The sequence below is a fragment of the Beta vulgaris genome, chromosome 7 (genome assembly GCF_026745355.1).
Source record: "Beta vulgaris subsp. vulgaris cultivar EL10 chromosome 7, EL10.2, whole genome shotgun sequence".
Taxonomy (NCBI): Eukaryota; Viridiplantae; Streptophyta; class Magnoliopsida; order Caryophyllales; family Amaranthaceae; genus Beta; species Beta vulgaris.
The window spans coordinates 40,162,035-40,181,533 of record NC_079208.1 but is presented as its reverse complement, the minus strand read 5'-3'; the positions used below and the strand labels follow the sequence as shown (position 1 = coordinate 40,181,533).

Below are 19,499 nucleotides of genomic sequence, written 5' to 3'. Positions count from 1 at the left end.
TGTAGTATCATGCTTAGGATTATTTGTGTCTGATATGTAGTACTCAGCTTTGCTGATTACGTGCTTGTTGTGTGTGTGATCATGGCTTTGCCTATTGATCCTGTGATGATCCTTCTGGGAGCAGAGTCAGATGCATTGACATTACAGGTTCGCAAGATGCATCTCATTGGGAATCTGGAATGGAGAGGCTTATACTTAGCATAGTTTAAGTTGTTTTCGTAGGACATCTTTACTTAAGTTTGAGGTTTATTAGTTGGTGTTTTTAGTTTCAAACATTGTCATTTATTTAATAGTTTAATAAAGTTGGTTTTAGTAAATTGTTTTCCGCTGCAAATTTCTGAGTAAGCCGAAACGTTATCACACGGGCGATAATGCCTGGGTAATTCTCTAGATTTGTTATAAAAGTATTTTCCAGAAAGAGAGAATTATCGGGGTGTTACAGGTATCAGAGCTGAAAGCTCTGAATTTCAAAGACGTTTTAAAAACGATTTCAAAATGGGTAGTATGGGATAGAAGCATATAGAACATATTATGTTATGTGCATTAAGTCATTGGAATGAGTGCAAACGTGATTTCGTTTCGTGTCTTGACTCATATGTGTTGTTTGATTGTTCAACTGAAGTTGCGAATGATTCTTGCAATATTCGAATATGAATAGGTTAAGAGGATGTACAAAGATGTTTCAAAAATGACGTTGAACTAAAACCTTATTTTTGCGACAAAACTCTTTACTTGATTGAAACGATCGTTTTATCTCTTAAATACCTATACATATATAACATGTTTCAAAACCTTTGATGGTACTCTATGACATTCCTTGTAATGGTTGTGACCCCTCATGTGAGATGTTCGTGTTGCAAGTCAATAAAGACTTAATATTTGTTCGTGACAATTGCTTGCTATATGTGCAATGTGTATTGGTTAAGAAAGTACAGGATGATGTGTGTGTCACAGAGATAGCTATTATGTTATTTTCAGCGTAGAATGGTTCGGTCGGGAGGCACGCCTGAAACCTCTCTGAATATAGAGCAATTGATACGTGACTTGGTGCAAATCACTGCCAACCTAGCCCAAGGTCACAATCGTGAAGGGGATTTATCGGAAAAGGTTGCTCGTAGGAACCCACCAATATTGAATGGGAAAGGGGGACCTGAAGAATTAGAGAACTGGGTTGGGGAATTCGATAAACTATTCTTCACCTTATCCTGCCCTGATGAGAAAATTGTGCCCTTAGCGAGCTACTACCTTCAGGGAGATGCTCATTTCTTGTGGACCCAAGCTAAGAACAACCTCCTGAGTCAGCCTGGTTTTGGGTGGGAAACCTTCAAAAAGGCCTTAAGGGACAAATATTACCCTCCATACCTTAAGAAGCAGAAAGCCCAGGAATTTATGATGTTGGAACAAGGACTCTGGTCTGTTGAGGAGTACTACCGGATTCATCGAGCTGATGAGATTTGCCCCGAAATAGCACCTACTGAGGAATCTAAACCTCACGTTTCGAACTAGGACTTACCCTTGACCTGCAAGGAAGACTGGGTGGAGATACATTCACCTCTTTAGATCATGTGTTTGGCAAAGCTGCTCATCTTATGCCATCAGGAAGAGAGAGAAGGGGGTAAGCAGGGTGAGAAACGAAAAGATAATCCAAAACCCTGAGGTCCAGAAGTTTGAGAAAAAGCATAATGGGACCCAAAACCATCAAGACCCTCAAAGGAATTTCGGTAAGGGACCCAATAACAACAACTCTAATCCCAACAACAATAAACGCAATAGCAACACCAATAACCGCAGACCTGAGCGTGTGTATAGGTGTAGAAAGTGCCCTAACAACCATTCTGGTAGAGACTGTGAGGGTAACAAGGTGGAATGCCGAGAATGCGGGAAATTGGGACACAGGGCATATGAGTGCTATTCGAAGAACAAACTGAACCCCAATGGCCAAAAGAATGGGAATTATGGGGACAAACCTCAAAATGGAAATGGAAACGGGAATGGAAATGGGGGAAGTGCTTACAATGGGAATTCTAACTACTCCAAGCCTGTAAACAACACCAATAATCAGACATCTAATGGGAACAATGCAACCAATTCCCAGGATAAGAGCAAGGGGAAGCTGTATATGATGTCGACTAGAGAAGAAGAGGCTCGTAGGGATGTTGTCTAAGGTACATTTTCTATCAACTCCACTCCTGTTAAAGTATTGTTTGATTCTGGAGCATCATTGTCATTTATTGCCCATTCAACTGTTAGGACTTTAACATTGATCGAGTCGATTTCTATGCCTATAGTCATTTCGTCTGGGGAGACTGTTAACTGCTCTAAGCAGAAACTCACTATATCATTCAAACACACACTATATTAAGCAGAAACTCACTATATCATTCAGACACTCATTATATCATGGAGAAACTAAATCATTCCATTTGTTAGAACACGTGTCATGATATATACTACGCAACTTAGATCTTCCTGTATGTTAAAACATTTTAATTAATTCCTCTATTATATTGCATATAATTTCACATTATGTTTTTCGTTATATAATATACTATATTGTATATAAGTTCACTATATCTCTATAGAATTCACTATATGAAGTTAATATCTTACCAACCTGATGTACACTTGTGCACCGAGTCCATTTGAGTTTTTTACGTTGAGCAAATCACTACAGGAATGAATGGAACCAACAAGGGAAGACAATTGCACAACTTGGAATTCCTTGGAACTCAATGATATTACCTATGAATTGCTAAATGTTATATGGTTATTCATGTGAAATAAAAATTTCATGAAACTTCCACTGACTTAGATCTTCCTCTGTAAGTAATTTCCTCCATTTTGTGAAAAGTGGAACTTACTAGGAATTTCTACTTCTCGTCAATTTGTCAACCAAACAACATAAAAAAAAAATTCCAATTCCTAGAATTTTAACTTCCTATGCCAAACAATGTCAACCAAACAAGTACTAAAATTAAAGAAATACTTCCTCCGTTTCTTTTTACTTGCAACGGTTTGACTTTTACACTATTCACCAACTCTACTTAGTTTATGTTTGGTGATTTATAGTTAAGGAAAAACATATTCATGTGGGATCTTGTTAGATTCGTCGTGAATGTATATTTTCCGAATATATACTTTTTATAATTTGTATTTATCGGTAATTAAAGTTATTGATGGTTAAAATTATGCATTGGCAAGCGTGAAAGTCAAACTGTTGCAAGTAAAAAGAAACAGAGGAAGTATAGTGGAAGATGGTCCAAACTTGGGATTTTTTTTTGCAATTTTCGCTAACCAGCAACTAACCTAGGATGACTCATTTAACAAGATATAACCATCATCCAACAACAGTCTGCATTGATTATCAGTAGTTTGATACACTAGTTTTTATCAGTAATCACTGAAAAATGAGGCTGACATCATCTTTAGGTGACTTTAGGCCATGAGCAGTTTAGTTACTAGTAGTGGTAGTGAGAGCTGCAGAAGAAAAACCAGTATTTGAATACTCAGTAGCCGTTGAAGAATAACCAGTTTTTGAGTACTCAGAAGCTTCGCTGGTCATAAAGCTCGAGTCATCAAACGCCCAGTCTGTCAAATACGTTGGTTTTGAAGGTACCGTTCCCACTTCAACGTCCCCAGATAGCATTGCCAACACCCGAGACATCGTTGGACGATGTGCTGGTGATGTTTGAGTGCACAAAAATGCTATTGTAATCACTCTTTTTACCTCATCCTCGTTGAAATCAACCAATCTCTTATCCACAAGTTTCACAACTAGACTATTCTCATATAGACTCCACGCCTACATTAGCAAGGTCGATAAAAAAACTATTAGATATGAAAGCTGTAGAGTTCATAAAAATAATAGTCTTATAATTCTAGCGAAGTCTGATTGTAGGTAATAAACTGATGAGAAAAACAGAAAAAAAAAAAAAAGAAGTTCCATCATACCCAATCAAGAAGATACATCTCTTCCCTCCCTAATGCGGAGTCGCAATTGGACCTTCCGCTAACAATTTCTAGAAGAACTACGCCAAAAGCAAACACATCGACTTTTTCTGTAAGATGGCCACGCATGCATATTCTGGGGCGAGGTAGCCGCTGTAATGATTATATGAAAACATTAAGAGGGAAAAAGAGGACAAAGTACAAAAAAGACATCGTTGTTTTGTTGTATTAAGAATATGAACCAGAATAATCAAGGAAAATCAACATTTGGCAAGGTATATAGATCTTACACTGTCCCAGCAACACCAGTGCTCATGTGAGTCTTTTTTTCATCATATAGTTTGGCCAGACCAAAATCTGAAATTTTGGGATTTAGATCAGAATCAAGCAGAATATTACTGGATTTAACATCTCTGTGCACAATCCGAAGCCGTGACTCTTGATGAAGATAGAGCAAGCCTCTTGCCACTCCCAAACAGATTTCAAAACGTTTAGCCCAGTTAAGTTCCAATTTGCTGTCTCCTGTAATAGAAAATAAAGAAAATTAAACAAGGCTAATTTTACAAAACAAAAGCTTTCTGTTATGTTCTTCACGTTACACATAAAAGAAAAAGGCTTGTACCAAACAATGCTTTATCAAGACTCTTGTTCTCTAGGTACTCGTAAACAAGCAAACGCTTTTGATTATCAATGCAACATCCATACAACTTTACGAGGTTCCGATGTTGTACTGCAGATATAGTCGCTATTTCTGTTATAAATTGATTCTTCCCTTGATTAGATGCTACAGCAAGTTGTTTAACTGCGATAAGTCTGCCGTCACTTAAGGTTCCCTGCAATTTTAGACATAACACCAGGTAAAATGTTGAGAAAAGAGAGGTAAAATGATGAATTTTTTTAAAGCACCACATTTTAAGCCTATAATAAAAGAGTATGTATGCGTACTTCCTTTTGTATGCACTTCTATCACGAGAGTTGCTCAAGTTTTCAATATGATGGCTTAAGTTGTATAAATTTCACATTAAATGATTCCTAGCAGCTTCCTACTTTCCTTAGCCATAAAGGCATCTATTAGCTCTCTTCCTTTCATAAAATACTAGTCTTTCACAATCACCAGGAGACAAGGAAGGCTTTATATATATATATATATATATATATATATAGATATATGAAAAATTCACAACAATAATCCCAACTAAGAACACTCTTCCCATATTAATCCTAACTACATGTTATTCATGTATAATCCAAATTATATGAGTTGTCTTCCCAAATTGATCCATTACCTATTATAACCTATTTAGGGTTACCTCATTCACATGGCGTAAGCTGGATCGTGGATATTTTTTTTATAAAAAATTATTTCTTTCTCTCTTCCTTTCTGTCATTGACTACCACCTCCACTATTGAAACACCATTACTGTGAACCCCTATGTTGCTCAAAATCGGGTACCCATGTCCGACACGGGTACATGTCCAAGTGTCAGACTCGGCTATATTTTGGAATTTTTTCTATTTTTTAGCCCAAAACAAAGTGTCCAAGTATCCCACCCATGTTCGAGTGTCGAGGATCCGACACGGGTACTTGAGGTGAAATGAAGAGTCCGACCTACATAGTTGAACCCCGTAAAACCGACCTCACCCATCCCAAAAACCACCACCACCAACCTGGAAACTATCACATACCCTAGAAACCACCCCCAACCCCTAGTCACATCCATATACTTGAAATTTAGTTGGAAATAACCCAAAACAAAACTTCATGTATATTTCAAATTTCTGAACTAAAAGAAGTCACTTAGCGAACAATAATTACACAACAGAGAACCAAAAATAGTAACCACAACTATTTGATAACATATAATATCTAGAAAGCACACAAAAATTGCATGACATTTGAAAACCGATGTCATTTTACGATGCAATACTTGAACCCAAACAACCACCATCACACTGTTGTTGGACACGGCATTCAATGATGCATGGGAATAATTGAATGTCAAGCAAGATTGTTTTTTATATTGTGAGGCATTAAGATGTTGAAACCATCAGAAGCACTTGATTATGGATATAATCGTTCCTAGAATCTGAGCATGCCAATGAAGTTTGCACGAAAAAGAGGGTGACGAACTTGAAGGTGGAGATGAGAGGTTGGGAGATGAGAGGGAGAGTGAGAGACATGGAACGATAGCCGGAGTTGTTCTTAATGGTTTAGTCGGAAATGGCGGAGGAGAAAGATAATGGAGTTGGACCATTGATGATTGAGTTTGAAGGTTTGAGGAGTTGAGTTTGTTGCAATCTTGCAGCAGAAGATTCTTGAAGAAATGTAGGCGGGAAAAAGTGGTGGCTGGGTAGCAGAGGGAAAATAGAGAGGAAGAGACGAGAGAGTAAGGATGAAATTAAAAAACAAAAAAGATAAATTAGAAAATTTACCTGTTTAGTAGGTTACTAGTCAAGTGAAATCATTATGAGAAGATACATCCTATAGTTTGGGTTATACTAGAATAACATGTACTTCAAATTAATATTGGAACAGTGGTCATAGTTGAGATTATTGTTGTGAATTTTTCCATATATATATATATATATATATATATATATATATATATATATAATATATATATATATATATATATATATATTGCATGTGGTTTATCTCTTTGCTTCTTAATTTTTTCATATCCTCTCTTTGGAAAGTGTACTCATATATATCATGCCTAAACAAAAAAAAGCTTGCCATTTAAGATCAAGTTATTGAATTCTTTCCTTACAATATTTATTGATAACTTATCTCCTACTTGAAGATTATTACGCCCACAGTATTTTCCTTGCATGCGGAAAAAGAATTGTCCGCACTAGAAGAACAGTATGGAAAGTAACTAGTACTCCTGGTTGCCATATGCTTTTTGAATAAAACCTCATTAACTCATATGGTTAAATCTCTCCTCTTGAAGCGGCTTTTGTGATGAACGGACAAAGCCAATGGTTTTCAGTAAGATTCTTGAAAGGTGGTTTAAAAGTCTAACAAATCCATGACATAAGAAAGGACGCTCGAAGACATGGTCCATTATTTTCTAAGGCAACCATGTGGGCAGGGGAGTTGAGTCCCACGGACCGGTTCCAGCCAAATGGGTGGAAGACTGGGAGGATCCACTGATCCAAAGCAAATCCTCCACAGACAAAATACATTAGATAAAGCATGATATGGTGATAGAAATTTCAATTTCCAGGTCTGCTTGTGTTGGACTCACTAGAGAACATGTGAATTTTAGAAGTTTCGATTTGCAGGTCTGCTTGTGTTGGACTTGCTAGAGAACATGTGAAATTTTGTGTAGACCACTTGACTTCAGATCAAAGTACCATAATTGAAAAGGAACAAAAAAACATGTGAAGGGGAGATTTTACGGAACTTCTCACGTGTTTGTGGAAACAAATAGTTTTATAGTGGAAGAATACTAACAAGGTAACATCATGAAAGTGTTTAGAATTCAGCACAACCATGGAGTGACTTTTCATGAAGACTGAATTTGTCTATAAAATGTACTTTCACCTGATAAAATTTGCAAATTCGAGTTCTCGAGCAAAGTAGCATATTCGAAAAGGAACAAACACATGTGTGGGGGAGATTTTAGGAAATTTATCACGTGTTTGAGGAAACAAATAGTTTTACATTGAAAGACTACTGAGAAAGTAACATCATAAAGTCTGAATTTGTCTATCAAATGTACTTTCCGCTGACAAAATTTACAAATTAGAGTTCTCAATTTTTTTTCTAAAGGGGGGCGGGGGACATCATACAACAACATGCAACTTTGTCATGGTATGTACTCAACAATCAATGATAAATAAGTTCATCTTAACCCTATAATCTATACTAATATATTAAAAGGCGTTTATAAGAACATCTATGTGTCATGTGGCACTCTCCTCTATGATTCTAATGCATATGCTCTATTTTCATGTCAAACGACCTCTCAAATAAAAAAGTAATGTTGTGTGGTTAGAAGGTATCGAACACGTGACCTTTGAAAGGAAAAGTGATAGCTTAACCATTGATCCAACATAACATCATTGATTAATATTTCAAAATAAAATATAATAAGGACTTGTAATTATATCTCATTAGACTATACAAGTAGTAAGATGCCTAACACATTAATGGTAATGATAATAGACTATTGTGTCAATTTTTTCCTTACAAGACAAAAATTTAAGAAAAGAAACAACCCGGAGCATCTCCCCGGACACTCACTAGTTAAATTAATGAAAAGTCGAACTCCCCTTAAAAGCACCAAGGTTTAGAGTTAATTCTCTGGAGTAAATAGTTTAAGCAGGCTACTCATTTGTTCTATGCCTATATGGGTTGGGTTAATGTTGGAGCTTCTTACAAGTTCATTGAGTGGGTAATAGAGCAAACCACAACCAGATTTGAGCTGACGACTAGACTTCTCAAGAGGGAAGAAACTAACATTAAGAATCTAAAGAAAATGATTTCCTACTTTTTCTCAGGTTTATTGAAGTGGAAATATGTGAAGGGGAAAAACAGATTATTGGTTATAGGAAAGAGGTGATTATGATGCCAAGGTACCAGCCATATTGCTTCTAATATTGTAATAGTAAAGTGATATCTGTTAGTTCTCCTACTCCAGCAAAATGGTTAGAGAATTTAAGAAATTTTAGAGAAATTGCAAGTTATTGTTCTCAAATGACATATGCTCACGCTGAATTCACAAATGTCAGCAAAAGATTGCACTTCTGATCATGAATTAGTTCTTCAATAGCTATTACAAATAGTTAAATAGTCATATATAACAGTTGACAATTGATAGAGAATAAAATTGCATATGAAATTACCTTGTAGACACTTCCAAAGCCACCTTCACCAAGCTTGTTTGATGGCTCAAAATCTCCAGTAGCAGACTTCAGTTCAGCATAACTGTAAGTGTATGGTTTAGCATCAATGCCCAAGAACTCTGCAAGTCAAAACAGATTATGAAGAGACCAATAACAATGAGCTTCTAAGCTCCATTAGAGCAGATAAAAGTACAATGCTTAAACAAGATCACGAATGCAAGTCGGATAAAATTCTTATTTTATTAGGCATACCGTCTTCTGTTTCACGCAACCTCTTTCTTCTTTTAACAAACCAACATGCTCCCAAAGCAAGGAGGGCAATAACTCCAACAGGAACAAGGATTCCAACAATTACAGCAGTATGATTGTTTGTTGTTGAACTTACAGGCCTGGCATCAAACACTAAATAACAGCAAATAATTGGTTACGACACGAACATAAAAACCACCTCCTAATAAAAACATTATCTGATTAAGCGATCGAACAATAAATTACATGGAGTGACACTGAGAGCTGATATAGAAGGTCCATATGCTCCCTGGACAGGTATGCAGCATGTTCCTTTTCCAGCCCAAAAGAGATGTATCTCTAGGTAGTTTGCCGTCACCTCAATAGTATAGTTTCTCTGAACTGGTCTATATGACTGATTCCCTGCCTCCCTCCGTATGTCAAAATCTCGTTCCACCCGATTTCCCTTTTTTAAAATATCAAAAAGTTAGGTGAAAAGAAGTAGGGATAATCAGCAAAAAAATAACAATGTAATTGTAAAAGAGGAAAACGTCGAACAGTTTATCAGATTCATTAAAATATGACTTAAAAAGATGAACTTATGGCCTATTCTGTTTCTTGACAGGAAATAGTGGCAAGCATGAGGCAAGGAGGTACTAACTTTTTTTACCTTAACTTCATACTACACGTAGTAAACCATGAGGCAAGGAGGTACTAACCAACTTATCGCAACAACTTAAAAAAAGTGCTTCTTGACCAATTTGATGTTTAGATCATGCTGATGCACTCCAATCATTTATTGCAGCAAAGAAAACAGTTATTTTATCACTCATCGGGAGAAATTTTGACCAGAATTATGCTGACCAAATTTGATTAATTGTCAAGAAGAAAAGATGTACGACACATTACTCTACATATGTGTCAAGTTATACAACGACAATTCAACAAAGCTTTAGTCCCAAAATAATTTGGAGTCAACTAACATGAACCGTCATAATAATTGTTTTGTGGGAGAATTAAAACAATAAAAAGAATGAATAAGTCAAAGAGATTAAAACAAAGAAAAAAGTAGAGGTGAAAGTGAGAGAAGTATGACAAAAGACAACATAAAGACCAAAAGGCCGGACGAGATGTAAAAGAAAAGGACATAACATGATAGTATAGATATAAAATTAAGAAAAGTTATATATAAGAGGGTTAAGAGAGAGAAACACAAATGTGAAAAAAATCAAATGGAAAGGTTGGAGCAAATTATTTAAGAAGAATCAATAGAACTGCTATAAGGAGAAATGTTTACATAACACAAGGGATAAAGTAAAAGAATCAAAAGAAATAAATAGAAAGCCAAGACGTATATCAGCATAAATTCTCTCTCTCCAGCCATATCTAACTCCATATTTTCCAGAATCCCGAGTAGATTAACATCATCTCAAAGTCTCATGATCATCCTAGGTTTTTCAGGTCCTCCCCTACTCTACAATCTCATCACTTTCCCACTCTTTAAGCTCCTAATCAGTACATCACTTTGTCTCTATCTTATATGTTTAAACAACCATAGGTGATTCACCCTCATCGTATCTTTAGCAAATGTAACCCCTACTTTTCTCTAATTATCTCATTCCTCGATCGATCCTTTCTTGTGTGTCGACACATCCAAGGTGCATACACATCTCTGCCACATTCATCTTACGAACGTGACCCTATTTCACGACCCAACATACCATATCATATAATAGTGCATGTCTAATTGTCATGTGGTAGAATTTTCCATTCAATTTTTAGGGTATGTCAGGATCACATGGAAACCCCATGGCACTCTTCCACTTCAACCAATCTACTTTTATAATAATTATGTTTCATAGAATTTAACCTAGCAAAAAGACATGGAGTTTTCTAAATTGTAAAAAGATTTTATTTTACCTGGATAAGAATATCAAACACACGCCTTCCAAGACTTCTCCAAGTTCTACCATTTTCAATTTGTATCTCTGCAAATCGTAGGAGCACACTGTAGTTACCATTCTGAAGGCCTAGCCCATAGTATCTCAGGGATCCGGCGGACAATCTTGTTGTTTGGAATAATTCAGAGTCTAAATCAACAAACTGGCGGGAAGAGCTAAATCTATATGAGACATTGTTGCTTGCAGCAGGCAATCCAACATTACTGACAGCCCACTGATCATTGCCTGTCACAAAGTAATTGGCAGGACCGAGAGCCTCACTATCACTTTGATATACAACTTGATTGGATGCTCTAATCTGCGGACCACCACACTTGACTGCAAAGTCAGAATCTGCATGATAGTTCATCAGACGGATTATTGCAAGCAGATATATGATTGTACTCAGATTTTCGAATGTATCTAGCTTATGGAATTTCAGAATTCATATCGAAGCTTAAACACTACTTGTCATTCGAAAACTGAATCAGAAAAATACACAAGCAAAAATTTTATATGCCAATTTCTTCTAACATAAGGATAAAGCACAAGTAGAACAAAGTTTTAACAAAACAGCACTAAATAGGCAATCAGTAATATATCAAAAAGGAATTCTGATAGCAGATGCTTTCACAATTATAATATTGGAAAATTTGTCAGAAACCACCTTTTATAATCACTTTTTTGAGAGAAACCACCTTCTAGTCAATTAGCCACCTTTTTGGTTCTTTTTTTTGTTGGAAGCCACCACTTGTCGGAATCCGGTGTTGACCTTGATTTTCCGGCGTTGACCATCATATTTTCGCTATTTTTTTCCAGATTTTCGCCATTTCTTCCACCTGAGATGTCGGGGGATGCGAGGGAGGAGATGGGCTTAGGGCTGGGAGGGTGTAGATGGTCATGGGGGGTGTTTGCCGGCGGGTTACGAGGGAGGAGGGGGGTTACCGGGGATGCGAGAGGGAGGGTGGGTTGCCGGGGATGTGAGGGGGGAGGGGGGAGGGGGGAGAAAGATAAAAGGGGAAGAATGGCGAAAATCTAATGGTCAACGCCGGATTCCGGCAAGTGGTGGCTTCCAACAAAAAAAAGAACCAAAAAGGTGGCTAATTAACCAAAATTTTTTAAAAGGTGGTTTCTCACAAAAAAGTGATTATAAAAGGTGGTTTCTGACAAATTTTCCTATAATATTATATTATTAAACAACCAGTCACAATCTAGTCCTGTCCATGTTAAATAAGGATGTCCATCACTTGACTTCAAATCTTAATGCTTAATAAGCAATAACATGAGCAAAGGCCATTGCTTACTTGTTCTCTCTTCTGACAAAGATTTAGTTTAATGATCAATAGGTATACATTAGCCAAGGCCCACCCTTGCAACTACTGACATGATCTTACGTGCAATAGTTTAAGCTACATAAAGTTCCCCTACTCTGGTCATGACATCTCAAAATGTTTATAAAATGTCAAAAAGCTGAAAATACATATCTTATCCAAGGCAACAAAGTAGCAGCAGCCTGCATTATAAGATTAACTCTCAAAATTCCACCTGCAACTGCTAATTAAGGGAAATACTCTAGACCTATGTTACTCCGACACGGATACGGGTGTCGTATCCAAGTAGGGATCGGAGGATCCGACACCCTACTCCGAAAATTAGGCCGATACTCCGACACGGTCAATAGAGTGTCTTGACCAATATTCTAGACACGTCAATGATTGAAAGTGTCGGAAAAAATTTCCGACACTTTATTTTAATAAAAATAAAATCAATACTAAAATAAAATCAATACTAATATATTTAGAAAATTATAAAGAAAAGAACTAGTATTATAATGTGGTTACTTGGTCTTTGATTTGAAAAAAGAAAAAAATATATTAGAAGTTGAAAAGGCAAAAGAGTTGAAAAGTCAAAAGGGAATAGTAAAGGCAGTATAAAATTAAAAAAAGAAAAGAAAAAGAAAAGTGGTGGTATACAGCTAAGTATTTTATTTCAATTTTCAGTCTCTTCCTCCACTTCCACCCTTCATTCTTCTTTCTCTTCCACCCTTCGTTCTTCTTTCTCTTCTCAGTTCTCACTGTACAACAATGGCAGCTTGCGAAAATGTGAAGTGCAAACCGTTCTTCTTTGATTTTCCCATCACGGCTTGATCTCCTGAGTAAAAGCCCTAACAAATTATGAGAAAATTTCATAATTCGACTTCAATTAGCAGATCTAGGGTTTACAATTTCAACAAAGTAAGTAATTTTTCACCCTTTTCTCTGTGTTTCTTTCTTAGTTTTGTCAAATGGGTGTCCAATTTCCGACACTTTTCCGATACGGGTATCGACGCCCATTTCCAGGCGTGTCGCGCGTCGTGTCGCGCGTCGTGTCGAGTCGACACGCGACACGCGAGGTTGAATAGGGTGTCGGAGTAACGTAGCTCTAGACACAAAGACCTGCTCGATTTACCTATCATTTTAAACTCATAAAATCCTCGCTATTTATATAACATGAGAAGGCCACAACAGAGAATTCTTCTATAGAAAACTTTTTCAGCTACAAATAGTTTATTACTACTAAAAGTTTCCAATACCTCCATGAAAGAAGAAGTCAACAATGGGTTCAATGGGTTTCGATCTTTAGGGTCTCCAAATATGAAAACGACCATTAGTTATGTTTTTATCTTGTGGAGTAATCCAAACAGATGACTCATATCGCTGGAAATTAACCAAATCTTTTTCCAATTCTCTCAATTCTCCAACCTCCACCCAACCACATCCCTTTTTCCTCTTTTTTCTTACTGTATCAAAATATATACAACCTTCATTTCTTCAAGTATATAATGGATGCATCACTAGATGTACTACATGACAAGGCTACGTCACCGGTTGTATTTCAAATTTTTTCCTCTCTCCTCTATGCTCCATACATTTCATACAAACAGATGGTTGGTAATATTGAAAGGGTGACATATGTGTAGAAAAAAAGAAATTTTTGATAGTCTTCCAAATTTATCTAGTGAGGAGATCATTGAAGAAACCTCTTTAGTTAGACTATCTGATGTCATGTTGATCATGAAAACCAATGATGTTCAATTATGGTACAAGTTTAGATACAATTGGCATTTTATATAACCTCTTTAGTTAGAGTGTCTGATTTCATGTTGAATCATAAAAAACTATGATGTGTTGGAGATTTAGAGTAAGGTTAGTTTATTTCATGATCTATTGTTTGAGTCTCTTGGTAATGGTGTTGTAACTCGAATAATATATGTAATAATATGCTATATGATTTATTGTTTTGTTCTTGCGTTTCGTCGAGAACTTAATGAAGAGCAGTAGCCTCCACCTCGCGAGCAAAACCAGCCACACGCTGGATCTGGTGGGAAGGCAAGTGCTGGTCGCGACTAGCGACCAGGGTCGCCCCTCGCAACCTTGCCCAGCTCGCGACTCTCGCGGCGTTCCTGACATTTGTTGTTCTTTGCATTATTTTGCGTGTTTTGACGGTTTGTCAATGTATCGTTTCGGATTTTGTGAAACAGTATAGCAGTGTTATAACTATGAGATCTCTCATATGATGAAAGGTGTTGAAAAAACTATTTCTCTCTTTTGCATACAAACTCTAAAGATTAAAATCAGAAATTCTTCATCTCTACAAAATCTCACAAACTCATTTTCAATTAATAGTGTTCATAGTAAGCGTGACCACTATTGTTTTCTTCTTTGTATCTCGAAGGTGAATTCCGTGAAACCCGTGCTTTACGATTAGGGTCGGAATATTACTTTTGGGAAAGTGATCCACACTTAGAAGATTGTTCATCTTGTGACCCTTGTTCATTTCTATTTTCCCTAACATGATGTTCATTATGTTACAAGTTCAGATACGATTGGCCTTTTATATAGTCGATGTACCCAATAGGATGTAGCACATCCTCTTGGGTAGCTTTCATGGGATATGGTGCAGATTTATAGTTTTTTATATAACGCTTGTTCTTTTCCCTAAAAGTTAATGTTAGGAAAAATATGTTTATAAGCAAGCCACTGTTAAAATGAGTTCTGGTAAGGTCTATAAGTTATAATATAAGATACCAAGTACCAAGTTCATTTGTACAACAAATTAAGTTCATAAACTCATGTAAGAGCAGATAACTAAACAAGTCCAAAAAGTTGAAAGATGGGATTCAAAGTGAGTCGAGCATCTTATTGCATTTAATCTCGAATACAGACATTTCAGGTTGCAGGTGAAGCAAACTTATTACTGAACATTTTAGGTTTTCCATTCAGATTCCATTGCTACATTGAAACTTTGATCCTATTTGCTACAGCCAACACAGCTTATCCTTTTACTAAAACATTGATAATTTTTGGTTTAAGCATCTTTTAGTGCTCTGACCAATTCATATAGTTGACATATTACACTATATAATATTAAGCTATCGAAGCTTAGGTTCTGAAGCGTGTCTGCTTTCCGCCGCTAGTATAATTATTTTCAGGCAGCCTGCAGTTCTTATTCCTCTCACTCACTGTCTCAGCTATTACAATATTTAAGACTTTAAATTATGCCAGCTTCATAATTGGTTCGTAAATCAGAAGTCTATTTTCTTTAGGATAACCAGAGAGATAATTACAAAGACCAGCTGTCTTTCTCATTCAGCAAGACGAAGAGCAATTCAAAACGCTGCACTGAGTCTCTCTAGGAAGATCCACAATAAAGTTTCTCTAGAAAGGAGTATGGTCTATAATATGAGTAATGGGTGCTTTAGACCAGTCACAACTAATGGATGAATAAACGCCTGATGAGAATAAAAGTTCATATATCCTACTATGGTCCATTGAGCGTAATATGTCTAATAAGCTTTAATCCCTCCCGCATGTATACTTCATATAAAATGTGAATTCCACCAAACAATGGATGAAAGGAATATATACTTACAACGTCCCAAACCAGTGTTGCAAGGGAATCCATTCTGCAAACAGTTTAAACCTGATGGCAAAGATCTGTAACCAAAATGCAGTGCTTAGATGCTATATGCAATCAAATTAGCAAGCTACTATCCAGAGGAACTAGGGGTGGTGTCTCCTTAAATTTTAGATTGCATATACGTATTTTATTATATAATAATCTTGCATTATGTGTGATCCTCGCCAGAAGCAGTGGATTAAAGTTGGCAACGTTTTCAAATACTTGGTTACAACAGTAAACAGTAAACAATAAACATACACTATAGTGCTGGCAAGTTAAAATGAGTAGGTGAGGTTCAAGACTATGTCAAATTGTCAACAACCATCTTTGGTCTGCTACAAAGCTTTCTTATCATTTAATACTAATTTATACTAACGGTTTTCTTTTAACTAGAACCAAGGAAAAAGAGAAAAAATGAAGAGTGAGAAATACAAAAAGTAAATAAAAAATAGAGGAGAAAAAATGGGGGTAGGTGGGGGGTTTTAAGTGGGTTAATTTACTTGGTGAGGGACCACATGGGGGACAAAAGTGGGGAATAATGATATGAGATTTTACCTTATATAGATAAAGTAACAGTGTAACCATTAAAAAGGAACGGCCCGAAAAGGAAAATGTGTAGATTAAAAAGGAACGGAGGTAGTACACTACTAGAGAAAGAAGGAGTAGGATATTAGGAGGTCTGCACTTGAAACTTATTCTAAATTGTGGAATATTTCAATCAAGAAAAAAATTCAAGGTCATAGTGAGTTGCGTTTTGCAGAACGGATTTGATGCAACGTATTGAGGCTAAAGTGGCATGACTTTTTTTGAACAACTTCACATGCATGGGTTTTCAAACTGGTATTTGGACTTCTGTTTTTGCGATTTCCGGAGTATAGTTGCATTTCAAGATTATAATATAATGTGTGTTAGTAACACTGTATATGCTTCAACTAAATGCTTTCAAAAAGTTTTGAAGTTGGAAATCTTACAGTACACAAAACAGCAACTCAATATACATTACTGCGCGGCCATTCTTTAACAAAACGGCTGATGTCAATTAAATGCATGAACTATGAAGAGTGCTTGTGCATCATATACACTTCAAGGCCAATGGGCATTGACATAGGAGAAAATGTTGGATAATAAACTTAAAGATTAGGCCTTCTACTGATCGTTTAAACTTTTGATTGATTTGCTTCTATCACACTTCCCTCTTTGAATAAAAAGGGTTGTTTACTTGTTCTTATAGCACTCTAACAAACTAGATATAATTTACTGAAATAAAATGAAGCTGTATTTTATAGGCTCAATCTGACATGACATGTAATAATCATTCAATTGACTCATCAATCAAGTAACCATCTAGAATATGTATTGGTTTAAGGAATGGATCATAACCTGCTGTTTGAGCTTGATACAGAGAAATTATTCGCAACGAAGTTCCTGTATATACAAAGAACTATGATAAGAAAACAGGCAATTGAATAGAAGAAGTATGTAAAGTATGAAATATGATATCACAAATGGTGAAATCATAATTTCGCACTGGTGAGAGAAGATAACAAAAAGGGAAACTTTAAAAAAAACTCTTAAGAGATAGAGTATATCAGCGTACAGTTCCAGATTCGGTTGGCTGACCCAAGAAGGCAAGTTCCCAGATAATCGATTGTAGGATACATCTCTGCATGCAAGGTTACATAGAAATCAATTTAAAAAAAAGTAGATAAACTTGATAAAAAAAAAAATAATGGGAGAACCAAAGCAAAAGAAAAAATTTAAGAATCTGAAATTAGAAATCTTATACTATTAAGAAAGTTCTTGTGCTTCTTTAATATTCACAAGTGACTATTTGTTTTAGAAAGTTAGACATAATGCTGGAATAATCTAGTATGACAGAGGTGTATATTTGTGTTCTAGCAAATCAAGTTTATCCAGGAAGTTGACAATGAAGTTAATTCTTCCGAACTTTGACTTCTGTCAACTTCATGGAAAGTATAAAACACGTTCAGGGGGTCTTAAAACTTTTGGCTACTTGCCTTGGGTTTTCTTGGCCTGATGGAAACACATGTGGAGCAGTCAATTACAAGCTTAGACTAACACCTACAGAGAGAATCTAAAATATGAAGGAGCACGAGCTGTGACGTCACATGAAGCCTTTGAAAAATTGAGCACAATTTGAGGCACATGAGAGAAGTAATTGGGAGCAAGTTCAGACTAGTTTTCGTTCTGTCAAGTTGAACTTCCTAAGAAGCTTTTATCATAGCGTTTTGCTTATTTTCTGGCAAGCAAAGACATTAGTTTCTCTGATGAATGTTTTACAAATTATTATGTCTCTCCTAACAGGTTCTCTTCCAGAAATTAGTACACAATGCTAACCTCTATTGAATAAGAATAACAATTCTGGCGCTTGTATGGACATGTTTTCTCGTTTGGTAATTGCAGTGCTATTACAATACCATTGAGTAGGTCTAAATGATCCTTCTGCTAGCATTGCTTGGAAAGTTATATGTAACTATCATCTAGTTAGTAAAGACTAAACACGAGATTAATTGATACACATAACAACTTGTGATATCGTAGTACTAGAATTCTGTGTTTTTATTCCCTAGCATTCAAGACAAGAACCTAAGATCACAAAGTTATACACAAGCTCAATTGAAAATTATAATGCTCAGTAAGCGCATGTTTTGAATTTTCTGTAAGCTTAAGAAAAAAATATATAGTACAGCATGCTTGTATCACTTACATATTAGCCAGAGATGGGCTTTTCTGAGCAGGTAGAGCACCAGTAAGCCTATTGTTTCCAAGAAACCTAAGCACAAAGGAAGAATCATCCTCAGTTAATTCCTCAACTGCGTGTTTAGGGTAATAGCAGAAAGGAAGTAGTAAGTACAATCTGAAACATTTATGTCGCTTGCAGATGAGCAAAGAAGGCATGATTACTCACAAGTGAGAAAGAGAGCTGAGATTAAAAACTGAGTTTGGAATTTGTCCAGTTATGGCATTGAAGCTTAGGTCCCTGTTGCAGGTTAACTTTCATCAGTACAGAAACAAATGGAACGGGAAACATGGAAGGACTCTTAAAAATCACACAAATAAAAGTAAGTTTATATACATCCAAGTAGAAAAACTCTGATCCAAATTGCTGGCATACAGTGTTGCTAACACTTTTAATTATTGTTAAGCTTACTAGATTATGAAAACAGATTTAAAGCAATGGTCTTGAGGAATTTTTTGAGCTTAGAAATAGTGAAAGATTGCCACTGTTTTATTTATTCATCAATCTGATTACAATCTTGCTAAGAACTGATAAAGTAGGGGGAAGGGAATTTTAGGTAGTATCTTTATTAGTTAAACATGGGAAATAAGTTAGATAGTTTGTTAAGGAAAGTAGTATAAGTAAAGCAACTTAGAATGTGAAAGGCATGTTGAAAATTGTTGAGAATATTGGTGAGCTTTCAAGAGTTTAATTGGGAGACAATCAAGACTCTTGAAAGCTTGAATATCATTTACTTTTTCTGTAATTTTCAGTTTATCAACAAATACTCATCTTCTTCCTTAATTTCTGCCATTAACGGTGTCGAAGCTATGTTAATTCATAGCAAA

General features: G+C 36.0%; 1 protein-coding gene across 1 annotated transcript in view; it reads right to left on the bottom strand.

The window, feature by feature from the left end:
* Window positions 1–3,331: 3,331 nt before the first annotated feature.
* LOC104899428 (probable LRR receptor-like serine/threonine-protein kinase At1g56140) overlaps window positions 3,332–19,499 on the bottom strand; it is a 37,676-nt gene continuing 21,508 nt past the window's right edge. The window contains 14 exon segments of the mRNA XM_057390914.1: window positions 3,332–3,802; window positions 3,952–4,076; window positions 4,079–4,101; window positions 4,239–4,470; window positions 4,571–4,781; window positions 8,803–8,921; window positions 9,055–9,204; window positions 9,298–9,496; window positions 10,951–11,324; window positions 15,882–15,946; window positions 17,292–17,336; window positions 17,509–17,574; window positions 18,640–18,705; window positions 18,841–18,912. Of these exon segments, the coding sequence (XP_057246897.1) occupies window positions 3,452–3,802; window positions 3,952–4,076; window positions 4,079–4,101; window positions 4,239–4,470; window positions 4,571–4,781; window positions 8,803–8,921; window positions 9,055–9,204; window positions 9,298–9,496; window positions 10,951–11,324; window positions 15,882–15,946; window positions 17,292–17,336; window positions 17,509–17,574; window positions 18,640–18,705; window positions 18,841–18,912 (2,098 nt within the window). The 3' untranslated portion in view covers window positions 3,332–3,451.